Raw genomic sequence first — 25,483 nt, 5'->3', positions numbered from 1 at the left:
ACACAGCCAAACCCACTGCTCTCTTCAAGGAATACCTCCAAGCAGCTGACTAGACACATGGCACAGTGTGAATGTGTTTAAAAGACAGACTAAAGTAGATGTAGCACTTTCAAATACAAGTACTTTCCAAAGCCAGATTAAACTGTTCAATTGGGGAGCTGCTGTCTACCAGTCAGTCTGACTTGTCTTTTCTTGTCCAAGACCTGTAGCCCAGCTTGTCCCTGAATTAAGCTCTTTCATATACTGTATTTTAGTGATTAGAAGCTTTTCATTGTCCATTGGAAATGTGATTTCAGGCCCTAAAGGAAATGTTCCTTGTATAGTGAGATGAACAGAGAGGTAAGAGGGAAAAACCAAAGACTGAATACAAAACATATTCTGAAGGTTTTTATTGCAGAAAAGAAGTACACAAAGCATTTTTACAGTACCTAAACTCCATTAAGATATAATGTGGAACATTTGCTAAGTTTCTCACCCTAGCTTGACATTAACCATCTTTAACATTACAAACATGTGGCCCTCTTAACTCCATTTTTTTTTATACTTAGCGTTCAATTCATTGAGGTTCATTCATGTCATTTTGAAAAAAAATTAGTTTTTTTTGTTTTACAAAAATACATTAAAAAAAGATTTCCCTTCTAGGAATATCAAAGTTAAATTCAACAAAAAGCAACAGTTATTTGCTTACAAACTGTTTCAATGACTGACAAGTGCTATTAACACTATCTGCAACAATAATAACCGAGTTTCTCAGTATACTATGTTGTTTAAATACTATGTTATATACAGAACTTTAAAAATTATCAGTTTTTTTAATCACATATCCATTCTGTATGTTACTTTTGAATACAATAAAAATAAGAACAAAAACAAAGGTAGATTTTAATGTTTTATCACAAAAGGAACCCCGACTATTTTTCCCCACAACATTTCCCACACCAAAGTGATAAACATCAAGGTCCAAAATCCAACATTATTTTGTAGTCAACCGAGAGTCCATTCATCAGGTTACCCCTGCTTCACAGTAAAATCACAGGCTCATTTCCAAATCGCTTGAGAAAAAAAAAACCTGCCCCACTTGAACAGTGCTTCACAGCCATAAGTAATATAATAACCATTTAAAATGGAAAATAATCCAAACTTTTCCATTGGTAATGCAGACAGCAGACCACAGCCATATCCAAATACCAGAGAGCAAACACCAAAAGTTTTTGAAAACTTACCCGCTGTTGGCTGACCAACTTGAATGAAATCAGCTCCAGCAGAGAGTGAACTGCTAAAGCACTTGGTGAGCCCTGTATTTAACGGCTGAAATACTGTTAGAAACTGTCAACACAAGGTTGCAGCACACAACAGGCAACATGAAGCAGATTATTTCTTCATTTGTATTTTCTGTTTTAGTAAAACAGCCCTTATCCTCCTAATGGCAGCCCTGTTTTAATGTGTATTGTAGATGCAAGAAAGTTACTAGTAAACTGAAAGTGTCTTAATCAGTTCTGCTGCTATATTTGGTCACTTGCAACAGAGACCTCAGTAAAGATTAGTGTGCAAACATCAACCTTCTTTCCACAGAGCTACATTTCACAATAATTCTACAGTGTTTCCTTGTGGGTCGTTCTAATAAATATACATGTATGTACACACATTAGAAGAATTCAAGGAACCTATTGTTTCTTAAATGGAATACAGTGACCTTGGTGGAAGGTCAAACCAAAATAAGTATTCCCCTTCCCCTAGGACAGAATAATATTTATCTTCTACATCAGCAGAATCCCTATATCAACCATTTGAACTGTAATCCATTAATTCCAAAATAAAATAAACCAATGCTTTCACATCATGAGACTGGGTGTCACACCCAGCTGGTGCTCAGGACTTCATTTTGCAGACGCTCAAAAGCAGTTCTCCAAGGAATCCCACCCCAGCACCCCTCAGTTTCACTTTGGTCCGCTGCTCCTCGCAGAATCCCCCCAAAGCAGGGCTGCCCCCCTCTGAGAACTTCACCTGCCAGTCTGTAGAGCCCACCCCAACCCCTCAACGAAGCACCACCCCTCTGATCAGCTGCCCTCCTTCCTCTGCTCTTCACACGCCCAGATTCCTCTTCTGTTCGAAGTAGGCATCAAACCTTGCCAGAGCATAATCCTGTAAAACACAGACAACATGGCACCCCAGTCCGTACAGTCCCTTACCCGATGGGCAGATTAAGCAGTCCTGAGACAGTTGGAGGACCAGTTATATCAAGATTCTCACCCTACGTTTCAATTCGACACTATTAATCCTAATATTTTCCAATATGCATATGAAAGCTTTGCCTAACTAGGCTTTCTACAGAATTCTGAAAAAAATCATACAAGGGGTGCTCTTGGCTGCCTCTGATAGACTACAACTCAGGCGCACTGAATAAGAGAGAAGTCAACTAATGCAGCTGACCAAACGCATTGAATTAACAGGCTTCCGGTCTGTAGATAAAATTATTTCACAGGATTTGAAAGTCAACAGAGCTGCCCCTTAATATATTATTTAATGAAACTGGATTTTAAAACTTTCAGCAGAAATACAAGGCAGGAGTTCTGTATTAAGCAATAACTTTCCTAAATTGATAAGCGCATTTTGACAATAATAGCAGTCTAGTTGAGCTGAATGCTCTTATTGCAATTCTGCATGTGTATAGCACTGTGAGGTATGGCTCTGAATATTGAAGTACTGCAGGTATGAAATTACTTAAACTATGACTGCAGCAGTTCTGCACCGGTACAACCAACTTTGTTTAATCAAGGATGAACAATTCCTTTTCTTGAACTGGCATTTTTTTTTAACATTACAATACTACAGTGCAATGCTGCAATGCTTACAGTACTAACAGCCACCTGTTAGTTTAATGACAATTGATCTAGAGGTCTCATAAAAAGGAGAGAGAGTTTTCATACTGAAACTCCATTTAAAAGGCTGGACAGGTGTACTCACCATGTATCCAAACTCAATGGTGGAGATTCTGGCTTGAATTATGGACCACAGACCCCAGAAAAAGTGAGAAGCCAAAGCGAACCTAAAGAACGTTGAATGATTTTAGTTTCAACAAAAACAGTAATGGAACTAACAATGTAGAGGATGATTTACTACCACTTCCCAGAAAAACATTACAGACGAGCTGCTTAGGGAAGCTTATGAACTCTTTGCTGTATAACACAGCACTATTATATATCCACCAGTAGGGGTTATTGCAGAAGTGGGAGCCCATTCACACTGTATTGTAGACATCATGTATGTATGAACATCACGGCCAGTTGCTCCTAATGACAGTTTAACAGCATCTTGCATATCGGGATGGAGCCTTGCCTACAGCAGGAATAGAACGCATTAAAATCTTAATGGATTAACTGCAGAGCTAATGCTCCCTGCAGAATGGGCCTAAATTCTACCCTTTAAATTTACAGACTACAACCAGTGTAATACAGGGACACGCGAGCCGTAATTCAGGTCACAGATGGACCCATCCAGCCCGACACATGGAATTATCACATTACCATGCTGATCAGAAATCAACAGTCAGTAAGAAGAAAACTGTGACTGTGTAGCCTGCATCCATAAAGGAATTAACTATTACAGCAATCCAGCTCAAAATGAGAATTTCTGCAAGTACAGTACGTATACCCTTCACTGCAACCTTTAACAGCTGTATTGTCAGACAGCGCACGGTAAGATCACCTGTCCTATATGACCACCAAAGAAAAACCAAAAAATAAATAAAAATATGAGCACTACACTTCCTCCACTTAGTGCAGCTTAAGAATAAATGTTGTACAGCATAAAATATATAACTTATTTTAAGTCTATAAATCATCCTTCTGCACAAACACACATCTTCTTGACGGCAGACATCTGCAATCTAGAATCCTCACCTGTTGACTTCCTCCAGCATTTCTTCTTTAAGTTTCATCTGGCTTTCAGGACTTAAATTTTCAATTCCACTGTCAGATTCTGCCAGGTAGCTATTGATGAAATGTAGCTGTAAAATAACACATTAAGTATGTAAAGTTTCCATGACATTTTCCAATCACTCAAGTCTTGGTTTGTCTCATTTATCCTAGGCAAATGGTAGATCAGATTTCTGGGTAATTAACTAGTTGACAGAATACCAATATCTATGATGGTAACATCTCAAAAAAATTACCAGAAGTCTAAGAAAACATCCCTGTTCTGTAAAACGTTTATAAATATTTGTATGCAGTAATGTATGAAAAATGATCACCACTTTTGGTGTTGTGTATAATGTCTTACAGCGTAAACTGTAATCATTTTACTGAAACCTTCTCTATGTTCCCTTCACTGTACATTGACAAAAACAAATTACAAAATGAATCTCTGCCCTCCGTGGACGGTCTTTGTGCAATAGCTGGACATTTCTAGCAGTCCTTGAAACATGAACCGTCCTTAGGGATGTCAGAATGTACACACCTGCTGCATTCTGGTTGGGTAATTCCTAAAGTTAGCTTTGAAGAATGGAAACTTGTCATAGGTGTAGTCATACATCCATTCACAGAAGTGGTTTCCAATATCAAATCCTCTGGGGAACAAAAAAGTAAAAATGAAATAAAATAATGACACAGCCAAAAGCAAAAACTACTACCAATATCCATTTAAACTAGCCTAATCCTGAAGACTTTCACAACCCTTAATAACCCTTACCCTTAACAACAAACTTATAAGCAACTTCATCATCAGTAAAAAAAAATTTCAGCAGGAACACAGCTGAGAACACAATAGGGAACAAACTTAATTCTTCCCCATTTCTACAGTGTTTACCCAATTTAAATTTTGAAACAGCAAATAAGGATTTAAAGACTCTCTTTATACAGTATACATGTGTAGTCTCCATCACGGATCAGTGAAAGCAACACTACACTCATTGTTTTCCACAGTCTGCATGTTCCAGAGTTTTATCTAAGCCAAGAACTCCCATGATGCCTTGTGCCCGTAGTGCCAACAGCTCCAAATGAAGATTAGAAGCTTAAAGCGTGCACTTAACAAAGATGACCCACAATGGCACATGAAGTGCAATTCTTTTTGTGTGTTTAGGCAGGGAAACCCTCTGTAAATTTGGCCTAGGGAATTAGCATCTTTATAGAAATTTGAGTTGCTCCCCTTTCTCCATGTCCGTTTTCAAGATCTTAAGTTTCACGAAGGCACAGAGCTACCAACATTTTTAAAATGTAGTAGAAAAGGTCAATTCAATAGCTCTGGATTTCATATGGCAACAGCAGATGGGAAAACCTTACATAACTGCATCCATGTTAGCACACCTGTCGTATACCATTTCACACTCTAATATTTCAGACCTGGATTTCTTCATGCAAGACGGCATCTGCTTCTCTAACATGAACTAGCAAATTTAGAGGCTTACAATACAATGTTTTTGATTTTGATGGAAAAAGGGGCATCTGAAATATTTATCCCTCTACATCTACAAATGTACGTTTAATACTTCCCAATTCCAAAATGCTAACATATCAAATTCCAGGCATTAACCAAACAAAAATCCTTAAAGTGATTCTACAGAACCTACTATAAAGTAGTAAACACTACACCAAAAATGATGTGAACTACATAAAATCCAAAAATGACAATTTTTAAAAATACTTGATAATATGTCCCATTTAAAGCATGTATAGATTAAGTTAATTACTCACCTGTAATTGTAGCTGCTGTATTCAAAGTCTATCAACATAAGTTTCTGTCTGTCTGAGTTCTCCCTGCCTTTCAGAAGCAAGATATTACCTGTGAGGAGAAAAAGAGAAAATCATTTTTGAGAAAAAAGAGGAAAAAAGCTTAAGCATAATTAGAGAATGATTGAAAATCCTAACAGTCATCAACAACTTGCACTTTGGTCAGGATTGTTTTGAACTCCATCATAAGATGGCTACTTTCTTGGTGAATACAATTTCAAACCACCCTGCATTCATTTTAACAGAGGCCTGTGGAGATGCTGGTGAATGGCATTAAGAACACAAGCTCACTGTGCAATCCTGTGAGAACCACTCAAATTAATGATGCTGTTCTCATTTATGTGCATCACAGCAAATAACTCAAATAGTTTTACAAGGACAAAATGGCTGCCAAAGCTGATAGAGACAGAGCTGCTTGTGCTACAGTCTGCAAAAAGAAAAAATGCTGTTCTTGAGCGTCATCTGACAAAATGATTCATATTCCAGACAAATCAAAGACCAGAGAAAACAGTGCTGCCACAACTGTAAATAATAATGGACAACAAGCTGTCCTGAAACAAACACTGCAATTTTAACATAAATAATAAAATTACAACAAGATCATGCTGCAGAATTTATCCATTTACAAAGCATGTGAATTTGGTAAGGATGGCTGTCAATGGCTCTGTACAACCTGACACTATAACAGGAGGAATGTGGACGATTTTAAAGTGGCAGGGATCCTTGGCATAAATCTGTACCAAACACAATTTGAATCTGCTTGCCATTAGAGAGAAGGTCATCTTACCTTCCTGGCAGTCATTGTGGCAGAAAACAACAGGAGAAGCAGTGGATTCCAGTAAAGACCTGTGACACACAAAAGACATGCAAGGGAAGAAGTCAAGGTTTAGGTGCCACAGGTGACAATCTGATGTCATTATATGCCCTGGATCAAAAATATCCTGGGAAGTTTACAACTACAACAGACCCACAAAGTAAGAAGGCAATTTGCAGGAGCTTCACGGTCATGCATAGTAAATCCATTATAGAGATAAACATTTGACAATATCAGGGTGCCAACTGTGAATGTAGCGTGTCTGCAACGCATTGTTTTCACTGCGTTGTACTTGTGGGATTGTGTCCCAGTCCTCTTGTATGGTATAAGAACGTCAACGTTATAAATGAGAGAAGACCATTCAGCTCTTCTAGCCTGTTTGGCAGTTTCACATTAATTGAGCCCAGGATCTCGGTCCTGCTGTTCCTTGGCTTACACAGGCTACACAAGGATGTGCACTGTACTGCTGGGATGTGTGTCACCCTTCCCTCCCTGTGGTGGGCTCAAGTCCCAGGACACGACCAGTCCTGCTCAGACCACCACACTCGGACCTCCCCACTGATCCCGGTGGGGTGTCAGGAGTCACGGTGGCACTGCGCTTAGATTCAGCATCTTGCCAGGTTAGACATGACCGGCTCACTCCGTCTGTGGGAAACTGCGCACATCAGGAAGGTGGTGTTCTCTTGGCAAGCAGGGCGTACTGGTTCATTCCTAGACATTTACTAGCTTAGTCATTCACCTCATTACCTGTGTCCAATCAACTCTCACTACAGCGATTCAGGGCTTGCATATCAAAATAACTTGAGCACATCACAGTCAATTACAAATGCCATTTTGTATACTGTCCAATATCCAAAATTGTTTTTTTGTTTTCTTAAAAAGTGATCAACATCCTTTGGTACTCAGTACAGAAAAAACCTAGCTGTCCCTACACAGCAGATCCTTCTTTAAAAATATGGGAGAGAAAACTATAGTTACTTAGGGCAATCCAGTTCTGCCAGTATCTAACAAATGATTTACAGGCATACTTCAGTCAACATAAATGCTATACATTAACTAAAAAAAGTAATCTTCCCATGGGAACAAGAGTGTTGTGTAATACAATGTTTAAAAAAGACCATTTAATATTTTACCTTTAAATCACTGGAGCATTCAATCCAGGAAAGTGCAATTTTCAGCCAGAACACCTTTACATTAAGTTACCATATTTATAGAGCTAAATACATAATATACTCTCCTAAACAATTTACACTCAATTTAAATGGATCCATTTTGCAATTTGTTCACGAGCAGAGACCTACTACAAGTGTTAATGAAAAATTTGTAAGTATGTAGTATCAGAATTAATTCCCCCCCCAATTTCTTTTCAAGGCTAGAAAAAAGTAATCAAGATCCTTTACAAACTTGCTTTAACACAATGCCAAAAAGACGTGGCGCCCACACTCTACAAACATTCAAAGAATGTGTGGGCCCGGTTTTACCAACATCTGAGCTTGTATTTCGCAAACCTATTTCACGTGAACGCTCGGTCTGTACACGTGGTTAAATGATAAATGGCCGAAATGCGTGATGGAAAAGCACAGCTGCCTGTTTGTGAACTCCTTAGGCTGATCATTATTCTCACATATTTTTGGATCTAAAGCATCATTAGATCTTAAATAAAGTCTTAATAAAAGGTTAAGGTAGCCCGATTAAATTTACTGGAAATAATCCAAATATATCTTATTTAATTCTAACAGTACACGTGTGTGAATATGTGAATGCTTAGATTCAGTAATGGGGGTAGCTCCTTAACCAGCACTGACTTGTAACTGTAACTGTTGATCAGTTTCTTCCCTTTCAGTTACTGAACTGCATCTAGTTGGTGATGTTCGAGAGTGTCCTTGCATGAACAGCTCACTACACACTTTGTAGTGTGAATAAAATTTCCACGGGGGTTCACAAACATTTCCTTGGCTCTGGAATTCCCCATCAAGTTCACCGTTGCAGCTTTTTACTTAAATTTCACAGACCCTGAAGGTTTGGTGTGCATAGCTGCATTAATTATCCACCAGTGACATCCAACATTCACATTTTCTCTTTCAAAGTGTCTCCAAGAAAATGTAGTCTTTCATTCATCCAAGTTAGTGAGATTTGTTGTTGCAATGCTGTGGTAAATCTGAGATTACAAGAATAAATATTATACACAATTAAAAAGTTTAGAGGTAAAGGCTGGAGGGGGCAATCAAATTTTGCTGGGAACTTCTAAAAACTTCCCACAACTGGGCTATCATACAACTTACAAAACACTTGTACAAAAACCTTTGTGATCTTTTAAAGCAACTGTAGATAAAATAGAAGACTAGCTTACTTGAGGTTCTCCATTTCCTGTGGCAAATTGTAGCTCATGAGCTTGGCAAACTTCCTGATGTAGGACTCTCTAGTGAAGGTTATCCTCAGCACCTGGTTTAGGTACCTGTTTTGAGTCATACTTTGATTAAAGATCATGATATACAAAAAAATTAGCAAATAACAGCAAAATATCCAGCTTCTTCACTGTGCTTTGTCTAAGAAAATAAATAAAAATACCCAAAGAAACCAGTCTTTTCTTTTTAAGTCTTCAAGGGAACATAGCACTTCTCAGTCTCTTTTTTTTCTCCTGAAAATGCCTATAAAATATTTTTGAGGACTACGCAGGTGGGTTCTGTTAAAAATAAAAAGGTGACAATACAATCTGTTGACAATTAAAGGTTAGAGAAGAGTAATATGGAATATTTTCTGAAAAGCTCGGACTTTTTCCAACCCATAAAGTCTGCTTCTGCGTCTGTCAGCACCAATATAGCTGGAAGTTCTTCTCTTCATTCTGGCTCTACAATGTCATAGTAGTCTAATAAGTGAAAATGTTACACAGGCCCTTGGAGCACAAACTGAAGCCTAAACACTGTGATAACCTGTAGCCCTGGGAGACTATTGTAATTTGAAACCACCAATCACTGCAGCTGCCCATGTGACAATGACTTCAGATAAGAACATTAGGAACTTTGCAAAGGAAAGGAGGCCCTTTGGTCCACTACAAGGCAATACAGGGCTGCTAGCAGATTAATGATCCAAGCATCAAAACCTTCCAAGGGAATCTACATCAACAGCTTGGATTACTAGCTTGTTCCAGACATTGTAGGCATAACGCTTTGAGTAAAGTACCTCTTCCTACATTAGACTCTCTAGACTCTGAAGATTTGTTTGCTGTCAGCAGCCAAGCAATTCTTAAGAAAACAACTCACTTGTCCATTGTCCCAAACAGCCATTTAGGTTCTTTGTTAAAAGGCATCCTCATTCCATGGAACCTGGCCATCTTCTCTGCTATCTCAGCAGATAAGTCTGGCAGTGACAATTCACGAGTGTCCAGTTTCCTGCTCTGTAAATGAAATTAGGAAATTGTATGCACTTTAGTTCAGTTTCATTGCTGGATAGGAATTGTCTTTTATTTACGTCAGTGAAATAGGAAATAACATCATCATCATTTCCATGAGATAAAACCTTAACTGGGTGATTGATAAACTAACAATCCTTTAATTAAACTGTAAAAGCAGAGAGTTTTCTTCAAAACACCTTAAGACAATTAAATAGTCTACCAAAAGCCTTTTTGACTTGGAAACACAATGGTTTGGCAGAAAAAATAAGCTGAACTGTCTTATCAGGGCTAATCTCACTCAACTTCCTAACCATCACAGGCTAAAGAATTTTCATTTTCAACCATGAACAAAACAGAGCAAATTCTATTAGACTCAGTGCTGCTGGGATTTGTGCCAGTTCTGAATGGCTTATTTAAGAAAACCCAGATAGCTGATGCCCATTTCCTTCTATCAGCCAGTTGCTGGACAAATGGCAATAAGCCAGTTATGCAACTAAAATTAAAAAAGGACGCATACTTTAGGTACTCCCTTTCAGCTCCATTAAATTTAAGCCTCAAATAAATTCAAAATCATTTGAGCAATGCGATACAAAAAACTTCAAGTATTAACAAGCACAGCTGGTATTCGCAACTTCAGCTGTTGACATCTTTTTAGGCTGGCATCTGTTTGTGTGTTTACTTTTTGTGACCCAAGTCTTTGATGTAGCTGGATAATGGGGAAAAAAACCCAAAACGCATAAAATGGAGACATATGAGCCTTCAACATACAGTAGAGAGTATTTACAGCAAAGTTCTGAATTTTGGCTTCTGTGCCTGCCATGACTTTGAATCACTTGGCCTTGGTTCTTCTGAACTCTGTCTGCAAATCTTACGATGTAAGTGGGGAAATAGAGGGTTAAAATCTCTTAGCCTAAAGAAGGTGCTAAAATGAGCAATAGGTGTATTTACTGAAACGGTGTGGTGTTACAGTCTTTAAATCATGTTCCGAGTACTGCCCACACCATCCGACAGGGATGGGTGCCGACGCCTTCACATTTTCAGACCAACTTGATGAAAGAGTATCTGCCTAAAGAGCACGAAACTCGTGAATCAACTAATCAACTGCTTATTTGTACTGTCGTGTGCCTGCTGGTATTCAGCATTTTAAACAATTAGCACTAAGTATTCCGGGGGGGGGGGGGGGGGGGACAGGCATTCATTGTTTCAATGTAACCATGCCCTAGTGTTGACTGCTCATGAAGATAATGGCATCAATTGTGTTTCATCTGTTTCACTGGATTTCAATGAAATATTTAAGTGCCGAATGAGATAAAATAGTACAGTAAAATAGTCTACATTCTAGGAAACCATCTAATGGCATCTCAATTCAAGTTTTTTAGTCATTTAATTTTTTTTCTATTATACCTGACTTGTAACAGTCTTGTTGCTTTGAGACCGACATAAGAGAATCATTTTAACCTAATTTCTGATGTTTTCAACATCTCATAATTTGATGGCACTAAGAAAAAATGAAAGATGCTTTTGTGCACGAGTACACAGTGCTCGACAAAGCTTGGTGGAGTTCAGTAACACGGAGCAAAGCTGAGCAAGCAGGCTGCCACCACGTTCCCACATAGCAACTCACAGGAATGAACTGCTCCAGGCGCCCCTGAGGAAAGATGCCATACAGTTTCGGGCCCAGCTCCCTCTCTGCCAAAATGGCAAACATAACACTCTCCAGCACCACGGCTTCAGCTCCCTGGAAAACAGAAAAAAAAAACAGTAAAGATCAACCCCCAGCCAAAGAGCAGAAACCACTGCAGACTCAACTTGTTCTTCTGTGTTAAAAAAGCTTTGGTCAGTGACTCATGTTTTATCTTTTACAAAAACTGTAGATCACCTAAAGCATCTGGGGAGACCTTTGTAACTCAAAGATGAAATAAGTGAGGTAGAAACAATGCTGAAATGTTCTATCGTTGACCTGATATCATTTGTTAGTGTTCAACAGCTGAAACCCAGCACCCCACGCTCAAAATAACACTAAATGATTTAAAAAAAACATGAACTGCAAGATTCTGTTGCTGGCATGAAAAGCTCGTAGTAATGCAAAAAACTATGCTGGTTTTTCAGTGCTCGGTTGTTAACCATGATTTCTGCAGCACTATTGATTCTTTATTAATAAAAATAATAATAATAATTGCTTACACTTACATAGCGCTTTTTTGGATACTCCACTCAAAGCACTTTACAGGTAATGGGAACTCCCCTCCAACACTAATGTGCACCATCCACCTGAATGATGCAACAGCAGTCATAGTGCGCCAGAACGCTCCCCACACACCAGCTCTCAGTGGGGAGGAGAGCAGAGTAATGAAGCCAATTCATAGATGGGGATTATTAGGAGGCCATGATTGGTAAGGGCCAATGGGAAATTTGGTCAGGACACCGGGGTTACACCCCTACTCTTTTCGAGAAACGCCCTGGGATTTTAATGACCACAGAGAGTCAGGACCTCGGTTTTACGTCTCGTCCGAAGGACGGCACCTTTTTTACAGTATAGTGTCCCCGTCACTATGCTGGGGCATTAGGACCCATGTGGACCGCAGGGTGAGTGCCCCCTGCTGGCCCCACTAACACCTCTTCCAGCAGCCACCTTAGTGTTTCCCAGGAGGTCTCCCATCCAGGTACTGACCAGGCTCACACCTGCTGAGTTTCAGTGGGCTGCCAGTTGTGAGTTGCAGGGTGATATGGCTGCTGGCAATATTAAATATTAAAATTATTAAAAAGTACAAAGGCAAAGATGTGTATTTGAACTATTATAGGAGACAAAAGTCCAGAGAATTTAAGCTAGTTTTTTACTTTTTAACCATAGAGGAAAGATGTGGTGAATATAGTGTCTCCTTTAGAAAAAGACATGCATCAAAGGGCACACTTTCCAGACTGTTACTACCGTCTTCAAAAAAAGACAAAACCCTAAGAACAGCTGCAAAGTCAGACTTGAGCAGGTGATCCATAGTTTGTCACAAAGATAAGAGCGTTTGAAAAAGAACTGTTTTCCACCTTAAACTACAAAGTCAATTTACTGTGCTTAAAAACCAAAAATTACTTCAAAACATGCCTCACATAACATCATAACTGAGGGTGGGGGAAGAAGAGCTGCATTGCGTAATGCTTAATTAAAGAAGTTTAATGCCGTCAATATTCTTCTCCACAGCACAGCCTCGCTAGGCGAACAGAGTGGTTTTACGTGGTAAGCTTGCTTTTTAACTATCATGTTACAGTTAAAGTGAAAACCATAGACACTGCAGAGTGCACAGAATTGAATTCAAAGCACAATGCACACATATCCTGTGAAATTTCACTGCTGTGCAACATCTTCGAAACAGATGCAAATGCCAGTTAAGTGGAATTTCCCTATGTCTCTTCCTGGTTTGGCTGAGGCGCTAGTTCCTTGTGCATCAAGTCAGGAAATGTTGTGCAATAGTTCCTGATTTATCAAGTGTCCTTTTAGACCAGGCACTCACAAACAGTCCAAAGGGAAACCACGTTTGTCACAGTTGCTCTGTAAATACCCAGCTCAGTTAGCTTCAGCTGGGCACAGCACTTCCAGGATACTCCAAAAGTGATTAATCTTGATCCGTTATGAATGAGATTGTGCCCTTCACGTGCCTAAAATAAAATAACTTCACAATGGTGTTAAAATATTCACTCCCTCAAAAACAGCACTTAAAATAATATCTTATAGTAAATCCAGTTTTTGCTTAATTTCTCAACCAAATTAACAGAACATATCTTCTTAAATCCACCAATTAATCACACTGCTGTCGTCTTCATGTGCTGACAGGACTCAGACTAAACCTCCTAAACGCATTACCCTGCAGCAATACAACTATAATCCTACCAATACACCTGGCCTTTAAACAAACACACACAGGGAGAAAATGTTAAAGAGCAGTACCAGACCAAGTAGGCCAAAAATAGTTTTACACAGTGATAGTCCATTTTTCAAACGAATTTATTACTACCCCAGCAGATATTTCTAAATAAAATTGAAGCGACAGGTTTCAGTTTCCATTTAGCTATTCTATCAACAAAGGAAGCACAGCAGACAGAAAACATCCTAACTTTGGCACAGTACATCAGTCCCTCAAAACCAGCTGCCAGAACTTCATCTGTAAGACTAAAAACTTCATCTAACCTTGTTAGAAACTTCTAGCATCTATAGATTTGTCAGGGATTATTAGTTTTTATCTCAAATGATGAACTCCATGGTGACAGCTGTCAGATGAGACTTTACTGGAATGCAGTAATTAATTTCCATTTATATTCCTTTAAACTTTAGCACAAGCTTTTAGTGTCCCTAAACACAACTTGAACTATTTTGTATGAAATTAATAATTAATTCTTGCATTAATATAGTACTTTCCAACCTGAAGCATGTGAAAAACATGAAAACACTTAAAAAGGGTCTACACTTGAAATGTTGCATTACTTTTACTTTTCACAATAGAATTAACTTTCTCTTACTCCCCAATTACACATGATCTAAATACTGTATAGTACTGCATGTTTCTCACAAAACAACTTATAATACTTACAACCTTACAGGGGGCAGCAGTTAAATTTTCCACTCATACCTTTGCAACATGCGGTCATGTTTCTCACTGAGAATGACTGAACTTTGGCAACACACATGATTGCACTAAATACCACAAAATGGCTCCCGCCATGCTGGGCAGTCATGGGACCTGCTCGTGTGCCAACTCATAAAAGTGAAAAATGAGCTTATCAGAATGAAAACTTGAGAATGATTAGACTTGACAATAAACTGCTTACCAATGAAAAAGGCAGCTTCATTAATACCCTTTCATTAATAAACTGAGCCAACACACTGAAGTAGCATTTAAGTAACTCTGAGGGTGGGGCTTTGCCTCTGGTTAACCAAGTCTTTAGCTCAGAGGATTTTGATTTAATTCCCAGACTTAATTGGGAATAAACACACTTGTGTTATTACTCATTTTAAAATCAATTTAGCAGATCATTTTATCTAGGGTAGCAATAATTCATACAATTAATTCAATTTAAAAAACAAACCAAATACACTAAAGCAGTGAAATAATACTAGTATTAACTCAAAACTAACTAAAATGAATATAGCACAACATGTAGTACTCATGCAGGAATTATGTTTCTACGTGCAGAATGTAGACCAGTTGTCCTTTCACTAGAATTAAAGAACAGGAAAGAAACTTTCAGCAGGAAGTCTTAAAAGAATGTTCCTTTTAAAACAATGTGTACTCCCCTCCCCCAGCTCATTTCTCATTCAAGCAGTGCCAAAATGCACCAGGCAACAATTTTTTCAGTTATATAGCTGCAGAGCAACTGAACTTTCTGCCTCATTTAAAAATGCCATGTCTATATAAGCACACTATGTAAAACTAAAACACTGTATATACTATACCAAAGTGCTAAATAACAGCATGAATACAGCAGTGGGAGACTGCCAGCACCTCCTACCTCTCAGCCCTCGACGCTCCAGTACTCTCCACAGATGTACATGACCATATTATAAACACTACCCTAGGCTGTGATGCCAACTCGTTAAAGGAAAACTGTGTACTGCTCAAGTTAAACGCAAATGAATGGAAACATTCAAACATGAGGTAAAGTTCTATAATACCCTTTTATGAACAGGTGTCACAACAACCATTATCGGTAACACTCAGGGTTCTGAAACATGTTTTCTCTGTACTTTTGGAGAAAAAAAAATGCTGGTAAAGAATGAGGCAAAGTGAAATGATATTTTAAAGCCGCAATAAAATACAAAACAGTCAAAAGAATCCAGCATTACTCTATTGTTTCTTCACTAGACAACTGCTACAAACATGCCTAAACAATGTACACAATGTACACATGACGGGGCTACTGAAAACATATTAATACAACAAACACACAAGGTGAAGGAGATACAAGGTCCTGATGATGTAGACGGGTAACCTAATTGACACCCAATAATATTGAGGCAAAGAATAGATTATCCTCTAATAGGATGCCTGCCAGCAATCAGAAACACTAATGTAATTATTTGCATACATGATGTAATGCCTGGGCTTACAACAGGGCTGTCCTGGTCCTGGAGGGCTGAGGTGTCAACTCAGTGCTCAACAACCTACAGCAGCTAGATACTTAAATACTGCTGATGCTGCTGCCCCACAGTGCTGGGGCTCAGGGTTCCATTCCAGACCTAGGGTGCCACATGCATGGAGTCGGTATGTGCTCCCCATTTACACGTGGGTTTCCTCCCACAGTCCATTGACATACTGGTAGGTCAACCAGGTTCTGGGAAAACTGGCCCTGGTGCGAGAGTTAGCATGTCCTTGTGCCTATTTGTTTCCTAGGATGGACTGGAGTGCTGTTTAGGGTGTATCCTGCCTTACACCCTTGCTTGCCAGGATAGGCTCTGGCTCCCCTGTGTCCCTGAACTGGATGAAAAGGTCTGAAAATGGTTGGGATGGACAGAACTCCTGCAGAAACATCTCCCCTCCATGACCAGGAGTGAACAACACTACGTTAAAGAACAGTGAAGTCCAGGGCATGGGTCTTACATGTGCAAATCAAGTTAGTGTTGTGCGCCATATCGTAAACACTGCACAAAGCTTACTTGTGCTTCTCACCTATGTCGATGATTCTCCTTCGACATCCAGAATGATCACTGAAGTGCTTCAGTCATACCACTGCACGGCCTCAGTAAACTGCCTGACTCATTTTCCTATGATTGCATTTCTACAAATTTGTTTTGCAAAGTCCTCCTAGTCTAAAGCAAAACAGCAGGCAAAAACAGAATTTTATCCTCATGACATTTTACATATACTTTTTTTTTAAATCGAGATAGAGATAATAAAAGCATTGTGATGTGAAAAAGTAAAGGTAAAAGTAGAGTAACTGGGTGGAAAGATGGCTTTTTCAGAAGTTCCTTGTAAACCTTGGCCATTTCAAAAACCACATTACCTGCTTCTATAAAATGGCGAAGTGCATTAGTAAACAGTCACCCCAAGAAAACTCCAAAGTAACATCTTACAAAAATGATAAGACTGGCCTTCTATTGAGGAAAAGAGAAATTTAATAAACACTGAGATGGCTCCAATTGGAGTTTTGGATTCATTTTCTCTGACCGAATTCAATATGTAGCAGTTTTCTCCATCAAACCATTTTCTAACCACGTCTTCCAATGCAGGGTCTCAGAAGAGCCAGAGCCAATCCCAGCAAGCAAGGGGCTCAAGACGGGGTATATCCTGGACGGGACACCAGTCCATTGCTGGGTGCACACACAGACACACACCAGGACCAACTAACGCATTCGCATGTCTTTGGACTGTGGGAGTAAACTCCAAACACCCCAAGGAAACCCACATGAACACAGGGAGAACATACAAATTCCACACAGATAGCACCCCACAAATTGAACCCTGGACCCCCAGTGCTGAGAAGCAGCAATGCTAACCACCAAGCCACGCAGCTCTTTTCTCATTTTAACCTTTTCTCTCAAGTTTCATTTCCTCCAGGCCTCTATCATTCTTCCGGACCAAACCACATGCTTAATTTTCTGTTGGGGGGTGGGGGAGCTTTCTTGCTTCTTCCATTTCTTAAAATGGAAATATTTCCACTTAATCCACATAATCCACATACAGTGCAGAATACTGAGAAGCGCAGGAGAGGCAAAGACAACATCCATTTCCTCCCCCAGCGCCAATATCAGATATCAGGCAGAGAGCACTTCTTGAGGTGTCTCAGTCATTCACCAAAACCCAACCTTAAGAACATAAGAAAAGTTACAAAAAGCAAGGAAACCATTCGAGCCACTTAGCAATTAGTAGTTGACTTAACCACTGATCCAATCTACTCCATTTCTTGAAAGAAACCAGGGTATTTCCTTCAACAGTGCTGTGTGGTTTGTTCTATGCTCCCACAACCCTTTGGGTAAAGACGTCCCTGCTGTTCTTGGACTTTCAAATGCAGCTCCACAGTTCCCACTTGTGGCCTCTGGTTCGTGTTCCATTGTTCTTTCCCAAGCAGTCCACTGGATTGACTTTCTTAATGCCTTTGAGGATTCTGAATATTTACAACAGGCCTCCTTGTAATTTTCTCTGTTCAAGACTAAAAAGGTTCTGTATCTTCAGCATGTCACTTTAGGGCATTCCCTTAAGCACTAGAACGTATCTGGTTGCTCTTCTCTTGTTAATCGTGTGACTGCCCCACACCTCCCCAAGAAACTATGCCTTAAGGGCTTTTTTGATCCATTTAGGAGGAAAAAAAACAAAATGAAAGCCCAAAATACAGAAAACTGAGAATGTAGCTTCATTAATGTTAACGTCATGCGGCAAATTTTTTAAAACGATTTCATAATTTGAGCCAACTTTACATAATAAGGCCAAAAGGTAACCCTTCTTTAAAGAAATTTAAATAATGAAACTGGGAAGTACAGGACAGATGAGACCTTTATTCTTATGTTCAAAATATTTTTCAGATCATTACACCTATTAAAAATGCACATAGGCATTCCCTTAATTTATATCATAATGAACCAAGTGTGTCTTTATATACGGGATCACAGCAATTTCCTGCAAAAAAAAACTAAGCATTCGTTTTTTTTTATATTAATTGGCAGCCCTGGCAGTAAACAAAAACTGCATACTTGCATCAAGGAAAGGAATGTCTGTGTACACCAGTGCTCCAAGTTCCTATGAAATTCCAAAGATTAGTGAAGCTGCCCTTCAAAATATCCCTGATGCTCAGGAGAATGTAAGGAATGTCAGTGCTAACAGGAACATTCCTTTTGACCTCCCAAGGAGCACAGTTTCATATCCAATTAAATGGGACCACTTTGCTCAAATAAAAATCTGCTACTACCAGAAAGTAAATGAAAAGGGAAGCAAAAAAGCCACTGTCTTCTACGCCTGCAAATAGAATTGCATTTTTAAACACATCATTGAAAGACATTCACAACAAAAGTCTTGGGATATTACTCTTAATGTGCCTTTGATAACACTGGAGATTGCATTAATCCAAGTTCACCATGTTACATTTCTGAGCATCTTAACATACACTGGAATTAGCCAGTTCAACAACAAGAGGGTGTAGCCGTCACTTGGGTTTTAATTTTATACACCCTGCTAGTCTGGAAATAATAACGTCTTCCTTATGTGTGGCCTCATGCCACGCCTTCCTGTGGGCTTGTGAATATGTGCCGTTTTGAACCCTTCGCCCATGAGGTGCATCCGTCTTTGGGCCAACTCAGTGCAGTGCCTCACAGGCGAGTGCGAGCACATCGAGGACAGCAAGCCTGCAGGCACCCAAGGCAGTAATGGCGGAGGGGGTGCGAGACCAATCCCAAGCCTACCCCCAGTGACCCTGCACGGACACCTGGGGAATTCCAGTTGCAGGCAGGGGACTGTAACCTCCTCATAACTCAGAACAATTCCCAAAATACAACAGCTTCTCATTTAAAACGGCATACATCTTCTCAAAGGTTTGATATTCAGAATGCATAGTAAGCTAAATAAAATTTTCTAAGGCCTCCCTGTTATATCATTCAACAGTTCAGTAATCCTTTCAGGTAGATGTGGCTCCTTCAGGTACTGGAGTGAATAAAGATGGGTTAAATGCAGACTCTGCTATTCAGGCAAAAAAAGTTAAACACCCAGGACAGTTAATCCTTTGTTACACACCTTCAACCAAATAAACGCTTGACACCACCACCTTAGATTTACAAGCTTTCAACACTTCCCTCAATGTTTACACCGGTTCTGGGGAAAAAAAAAAACTCTGCCCAGTAAGTTACTTACTTGAAAGTGATTTTCTTTGTTTGCCTGTGTGGGTTCGCCTTTATTACAGGACATCTATCAATGAAAGAAAAAGCAAGAGACTAGCCGTGAGTACATTGCGTCTGTCTTATATGAAGGTCTTCACACACGGAGAAAAAACACAGGCCCCACCCCCTCCCCAACAAAATAATCATTTAGCGGGACAGACTGTGAAAGCAGTCCCATATTAAATATAGGTCTCTTTCTTTTGCAGCAGGACTGTAACATTTACTTTTTAATTTGATTTTAATGCCTTATGTTTACATTTGCCTATTAATCTCCCTGATAAGGACGTGTGGAGAAGCGTATTTGTTAAGGTAGAAATATTTAAATGTGAATTAAACATCAGCTAGAACTCTAACAAAAAAAAACACATATGGAGCAGTAGCAATTTGTGTATTAGTTCGATGCTGGAATTCAACTATAAAGCTTAAGAAAGTACAGAAACCATTTGTGTGATGCAAAATTAAAATCTCATTAAGATAAAAAAAGGCTCCAAATTCCTCTGTAGACTGGTTGAAGAACCATCACTGTAACGTGTTATGAATTTATGGTCAGGTTATTATGAAAAGCATGTTGCAGCTAGTTTCCTTCTAAACTAAACCAACACTGCAATATGGCACAGAAACCCATTACGGACTTAAAATAAACCTCCAAAGTGGATGGCCAAGCCAGGGTTGCCTTAGTGAAGGAAGTGCTTCTTCTACAAACAGAAGTTGCTTCACATAACTGGATGAATTCTTCTGTTCTGGAGATGAGGTCCCCCTCAATTCCTTATGCTGGACACAAACGCGCCCAAGACAACGCCTCCAATTAAACAGGAGACACAGCCAAAAGATGGGCCATGAAACAAAAAGTATGAGAACTTCACAAGTGATAAATCAAGACCTAAGTACTCCTTACAAATTGCTTTGGCAACACAGATGACAGAGGTATCCAGGCACAGACTAACAGGGTAGATAGTAGTATAATTCTTTCTACATAGTACTCTACAGTTAAGACTCCCTTTGCCGAAGGATACTGCAGTACAGAAAGCTACTCTTTACTCTCTAGTCTTCTTCTCCGCTCAGATGAACATGAAAGTCTTCATGAAAGTAGCATTTGTCATGTCCATGGACACGGTGCTCAGGATGAAGTATAGTCATACGACTTCAGCCGCTCATGGAGCGGAGCTCTGCGTGCGAATCTGGATTACCAGCAAGCCATTAGACCAAATGCACGACGCTTGAGTAATAAGGTCATATGATTCAGTGATGTCACCAAGAAAATGACATCATAGTTTTGGTCTGTTTTTTTAAATTGCATAAATAGGCTGTATACAAACAACAAAATGGGACCATTACTAGGAAAATACCTCAACTTACTGCTACATGCTTTTCATTACAAGATCAAGTGAACATTTTTGCTTTAGCTTCTACTACAGCTAAACTCAATTTCATGCCTTTCAGCATCATTTCAATTTGAAGATTTTATAAAAATAGACTCAGAAAAGATTATATCAGTAGTATTTTTACATTTTGCCTCATCAGCCATCTGAAACTTTAAATATTCACAAACTGCTGTACTTTTCATAAAAAGTTCCTATTTATTATTAAATGGTGTGGACAACTGCTACGTCCAATGTTTTAGTACGTTTCCCCCCCCCATTCTCTCCAAGTGTTTTCCTTAATCGCGGAGCATCTTGAGGATAAACCTCTGGCTTTTACATCAATGAAACATGCGTCAATACTAATATTTCAGTCGCTGGCCAAATGTATGAAACAATAATTAAAGAAAGAGGTGTATAGCTATTTAACTGCCTCCTGACAGAAGTCTAGCTGTCTAGGTTGATAAAGAAGATTAAAGGTAGTGCTGCAACTTCAGAGATCTCATACTGTACCGTGTGTGGTATCGTGTCTGTCACCTGGAAACAAGAGTGCTCAAGGCACCATCCTTTCGGAAAGCCTACGGCAAAGAACACACGCATGTACAGCCATGGTGATACATCACCCCACAACAAACTTAGCCCCACATTCAAGCAGCTCACATGCAGTCACTACGCTGACACACAGGAAGAGCTCTCCTCCTCCTGCACGCACCAAGAGCGCAGAAAGGCCGGCTTTATTTCCTTCCGCCACAGAAACCCTTTCAGGCATATAAAGGTAGAAGCAATCGTTCTGTTTTTGGTCAACTTTTTATTTTAAATTTAAACTTAATACAAGGATACCAAATGTGTAGTGGTGATCCAATTAATCATTTCTCTTTTTTCTTTCTTCCAATATGTTGCAAACCACATTCATGATCGCAAATAAAAAGTGAAATGCAGAATCCCCACCAACCAAATGTAGAGTACAGAAAGTAACAGAATTTCACTTCATATGCTTTCACTGCCCAAGTGCACATTTTAATGTATAAGCTTGTTTAAAAATACCGCCAAGAACAGTGTTAGGGTTCACAATGCAGACAAGTGTCAACACTGAGTGCATTCCATATGGTGGAGAACTCTACCATTAAAATGTATTTTTAGTTTTAAAAAAATCTCATTTTATTTTTATATTTATGAAATGATTGCTCTACAAGCAGAGCCTGTGTCTGCCAATATTTCATTTGTTGCTGCTTTTGAAATAATAGAACGTCTTCTCTGTTTTACAAACATCTTGAGGTTCAGTATAGGCAGAAATATGAACTGACCTATACAGACAACAAGCCAGCTATTATGCATTAACTACTTAATTATTAATATTATTAACTGCCCATTGCTCCCATTTGAAGGGCACTGGACACTGGAATTTGAACCGAAAGGAGAGGGAAAGTCAACAACCTCCAATATTCTCATTGTGCCAATCACTCGGCACAGGAAAAGTGCCCTGGAGAAAGTTAGACATGGTCAGCCCTCAGCCAGTCCATTATTCACTGGGACCTGCAATAGTTGACAACTATTAAGGACAAAGACTTCATAGCATCCATCTCCCAGCCCAAGCTTCCACTCTCAAACCCTGAACATGCACGCGTGCTCTCATAAAACCGCGAGCTTCAACAAAAACGAACCATGACCTTTCTTGAACATTTAACATGAGCTACTCCCAGAAACAATGTTTTTTTATGTATTTTTCCCCCCCCCCCCAAGTTGTTTGAGACAAAAACTTAAACATTACAAAATACATTAGGAAAAAAAATTGCAGATTAATAGGAACATGGTGTAATACATCAGCAACAAGCAGCTGGAACACAAACAAGAGCAGAACCTCAAGTTTATTGACAACATACAATAAGCACTTGCCCACAGCCTAAGGCTCCATTATGTAATGGCATAATGAATAATTTACATTCAGATTTCACAACATGATAAAATAGATTATAAAGCAAATATTCCACCCACCTTCAAAACCTAAGTTTTTTTTATGAAACCAGGAGATTTTATTAATTTTATTTTGCATACTACAATTTTCTGCATGAATATTCACCAGAAACAGACTAATAAGGGAGCCTTTTGCTGAAACTGAGAAATGTATGCGATCTAGAAGATATTTTCCATCCTCCTGAACCTGGATTTGTTTTACTGTAAATTCTGGTTTTGGAGTGTTCACAATTTTTAAGAAGTGGGGACTTTGTATCATTTGCGGATCCACAGCCATCTCTAAAGGATATATGTAATGAACAGTCACACACTGTAAGTCAAAAAGCATATACGATACCACTTATATTTCATACAGAACGGTTATTGGGAGGGAAAACCCCTATAAACACGTCAAATTATATCAACAAAATATCGATGACTATTTTTCTCACCCCATTCAAGAGTCTCTTCTTCCAAACGATCTCAAAGTCAAACACATTCAAGGTGTAATAAAACAAGGTCCCGTGTCAACGAGCTGGGGTTCTTACACCCCGGTCCTGGCCAGACTCACCTGCAGAATTGCTCCATACAAGCGGAGAAGCACATTGCGGGGTTCATCAGCTACAGTTCCTTGACTTTCGGGCAACGAGCACAAGAAAAGCATGTTGCTGAGGCCTCCCCTGTTGTAAGCGAAAGCATGTTATTAAAGATCGAAAAACTGCACAATAGTTACCAGGGCAGGCTATATTCTTGGGCTTAGGGCACCTCCAGTACAACATTCATAAGACTCAACCCAACTGCAGACAGAACATTTCCTTAAAGACGGTCATTTTCATACAGTTAAAAAGAAAAAACGGTGGTCACAGAGGGTACTGAGCTGGAATGGAGACTTTCACACGTCGGAAAGCTAAGCTTTACACTAAAACCGTCTCCGTGTGTGACTTGGAACTTTGCCCGTTCAAAAGAAACGGGAAAAAAAAAACTTCCCCCTTATAATGCTGCATCAGATTATCACGTGAAAACGTTACACGCCCTATATTTAGCAAAAGAATGTCACACATTTCTGCGAAAATACTCAAAATACAGGAATCGATGTTGCCTGCAGATATTGAACAATAAACACAACACGTCTTATCTACTCAAATAGCACAACTTAAAGATACATTGTTGAAGGCATTACCAGTAAACCTAGACTGGTCTACCTCAGCGCATCGCACAGCACGGCGGAAAACTGGTATCAAGCACCGTGTCTACCGACTGAGGTTTTTTACATATACATCAATGGCCACTTGAAATTCAGCAATACGGATTTCTCTTAAAATGGAAACTGAAAAGCTGAACGTGGGAGCTGCGTATGGCTTTGTACAAAAAAAAAAACATCACTTCCTACTCCCACCCCCTTTCTTAACCCGAATCGCAGACGCAAATGTGTCTGGTTAAAGCGCAACATTAATGGCAAAAAAAAGCCGAAAACGGCTCTCTAGAGGAACGAGGAAACGTCGCTTGCAGGTGGACGGAGCAGCAGCACCGACACGACGCGACCAAGGACACAACAGGAGAGCACACGCCAGAGGCCATGCCGCCAAGCCCCCTCAACATCTGGTACAGGACGGTGGTTACCTGATTATGCTGATCTGGAAATCCTCTTCTCTCAGCGTTTTCCACGCACCGTGGAGGAATTCCTTGCACCACAGGACAGCCTTGCGCTTGGTCTGCAGATCGGGCTCGTCGGGGAGGAGGATGTCTTTGCACTCGGGCTCGGGGTCCGGCTGGACGTGCAGCTCGCTGGAGCTCACCAGCAGACCGAGGGACATGGAGGGAGAGGACGAGACCCCGTTAATGAACTTGGTTTTCATTGTTGGTTGTTGTCTTGGAGAAGGATCGGGAGGAAAGATGAAAGAGAGGATATCTGCTGAATGGAACGCGTTTTATATATTAAAAAAAAAAGATTTTATGATCAGTCTTTTTTTTTTAAATTACAGTCGATTCTCCTTATCACACGCTTATAAACTAAAAGTAATACTGATCTTTTACTACAATTCAACAACCTAGCAAAAAGAAAATTCCAGAGACTTGGGGGAGTTTTTAAAATGATATCCTAACACCCTCTGTGTCTCTCTCTCACACCACACACACACTGCAGCAACTGAATTGATTGAATGTGCGCAGCCCGTTAAATACCGCAAGCGCTCTGCTGCTCGATTGACGCAGCGATTGGGTTTTACATTCCTGACGTCACGCCACCACGCCCTCGATTCTCGCCCCTTCGTTGGCATGTGATATCATAGCCTATCAAAATCAACGGGGACCGACCTTGGGCAAATAACACTGCGTAGCAGCAGCTGGCTCCGTGCTGGGCGAGTGATGTCTGGGATGCTGATGTGGAGGGACCTCATGTTC

The 25,483-nt window shown here is 39.7% G+C and overlaps 1 protein-coding gene across 2 annotated transcripts; it reads right to left on the bottom strand.

Moving 5' to 3' along the window:
* Positions 1 to 372: 372 nt before the first annotated feature.
* On the bottom strand, positions 373 to 25,276 carry chka (choline kinase alpha). 2 transcript variants are annotated; one of them, XM_088934674.1, is made up of 12 exons: positions 24,704 to 25,276; positions 23,655 to 23,763; positions 19,750 to 19,803; positions 11,553 to 11,666; positions 9,798 to 9,931; positions 8,888 to 8,992; positions 6,511 to 6,569; positions 5,688 to 5,775; positions 4,456 to 4,564; positions 3,900 to 4,006; positions 2,965 to 3,046; positions 373 to 2,142 (listed from the first exon to the last, which is right to left on the bottom strand). In XM_088934674.1, the coding sequence occupies exons 1-12, from the start codon at positions 24,937 to 24,939 to the stop codon at positions 2,083 to 2,085; spliced, it is 1,257 nt and encodes a 418-aa protein (XP_088790800.1). In that variant the 5' UTR covers positions 24,940 to 25,276; the 3' UTR covers positions 373 to 2,082. The 2 variants fall into 2 exon arrangements, with proteins under 2 accessions (XP_088790800.1, XP_088790801.1); XM_088934675.1 differs by lacking the exon at positions 19,750 to 19,803.
* Positions 25,277 to 25,483: the final 207 nt, after the last annotated feature.

The sequence above is a fragment of the Atractosteus spatula genome, chromosome 16, assembly GCF_055471065.1.
Source record: "Atractosteus spatula isolate fAtrSpa1 chromosome 16, fAtrSpa1.hap1, whole genome shotgun sequence".
Lineage (NCBI taxonomy): Eukaryota > Metazoa > Chordata > Actinopteri > Semionotiformes > Lepisosteidae > Atractosteus > Atractosteus spatula.
Note: the sequence above shows the minus strand (reverse complement) of the source record. Positions and strands in the feature narration are given on the sequence as shown.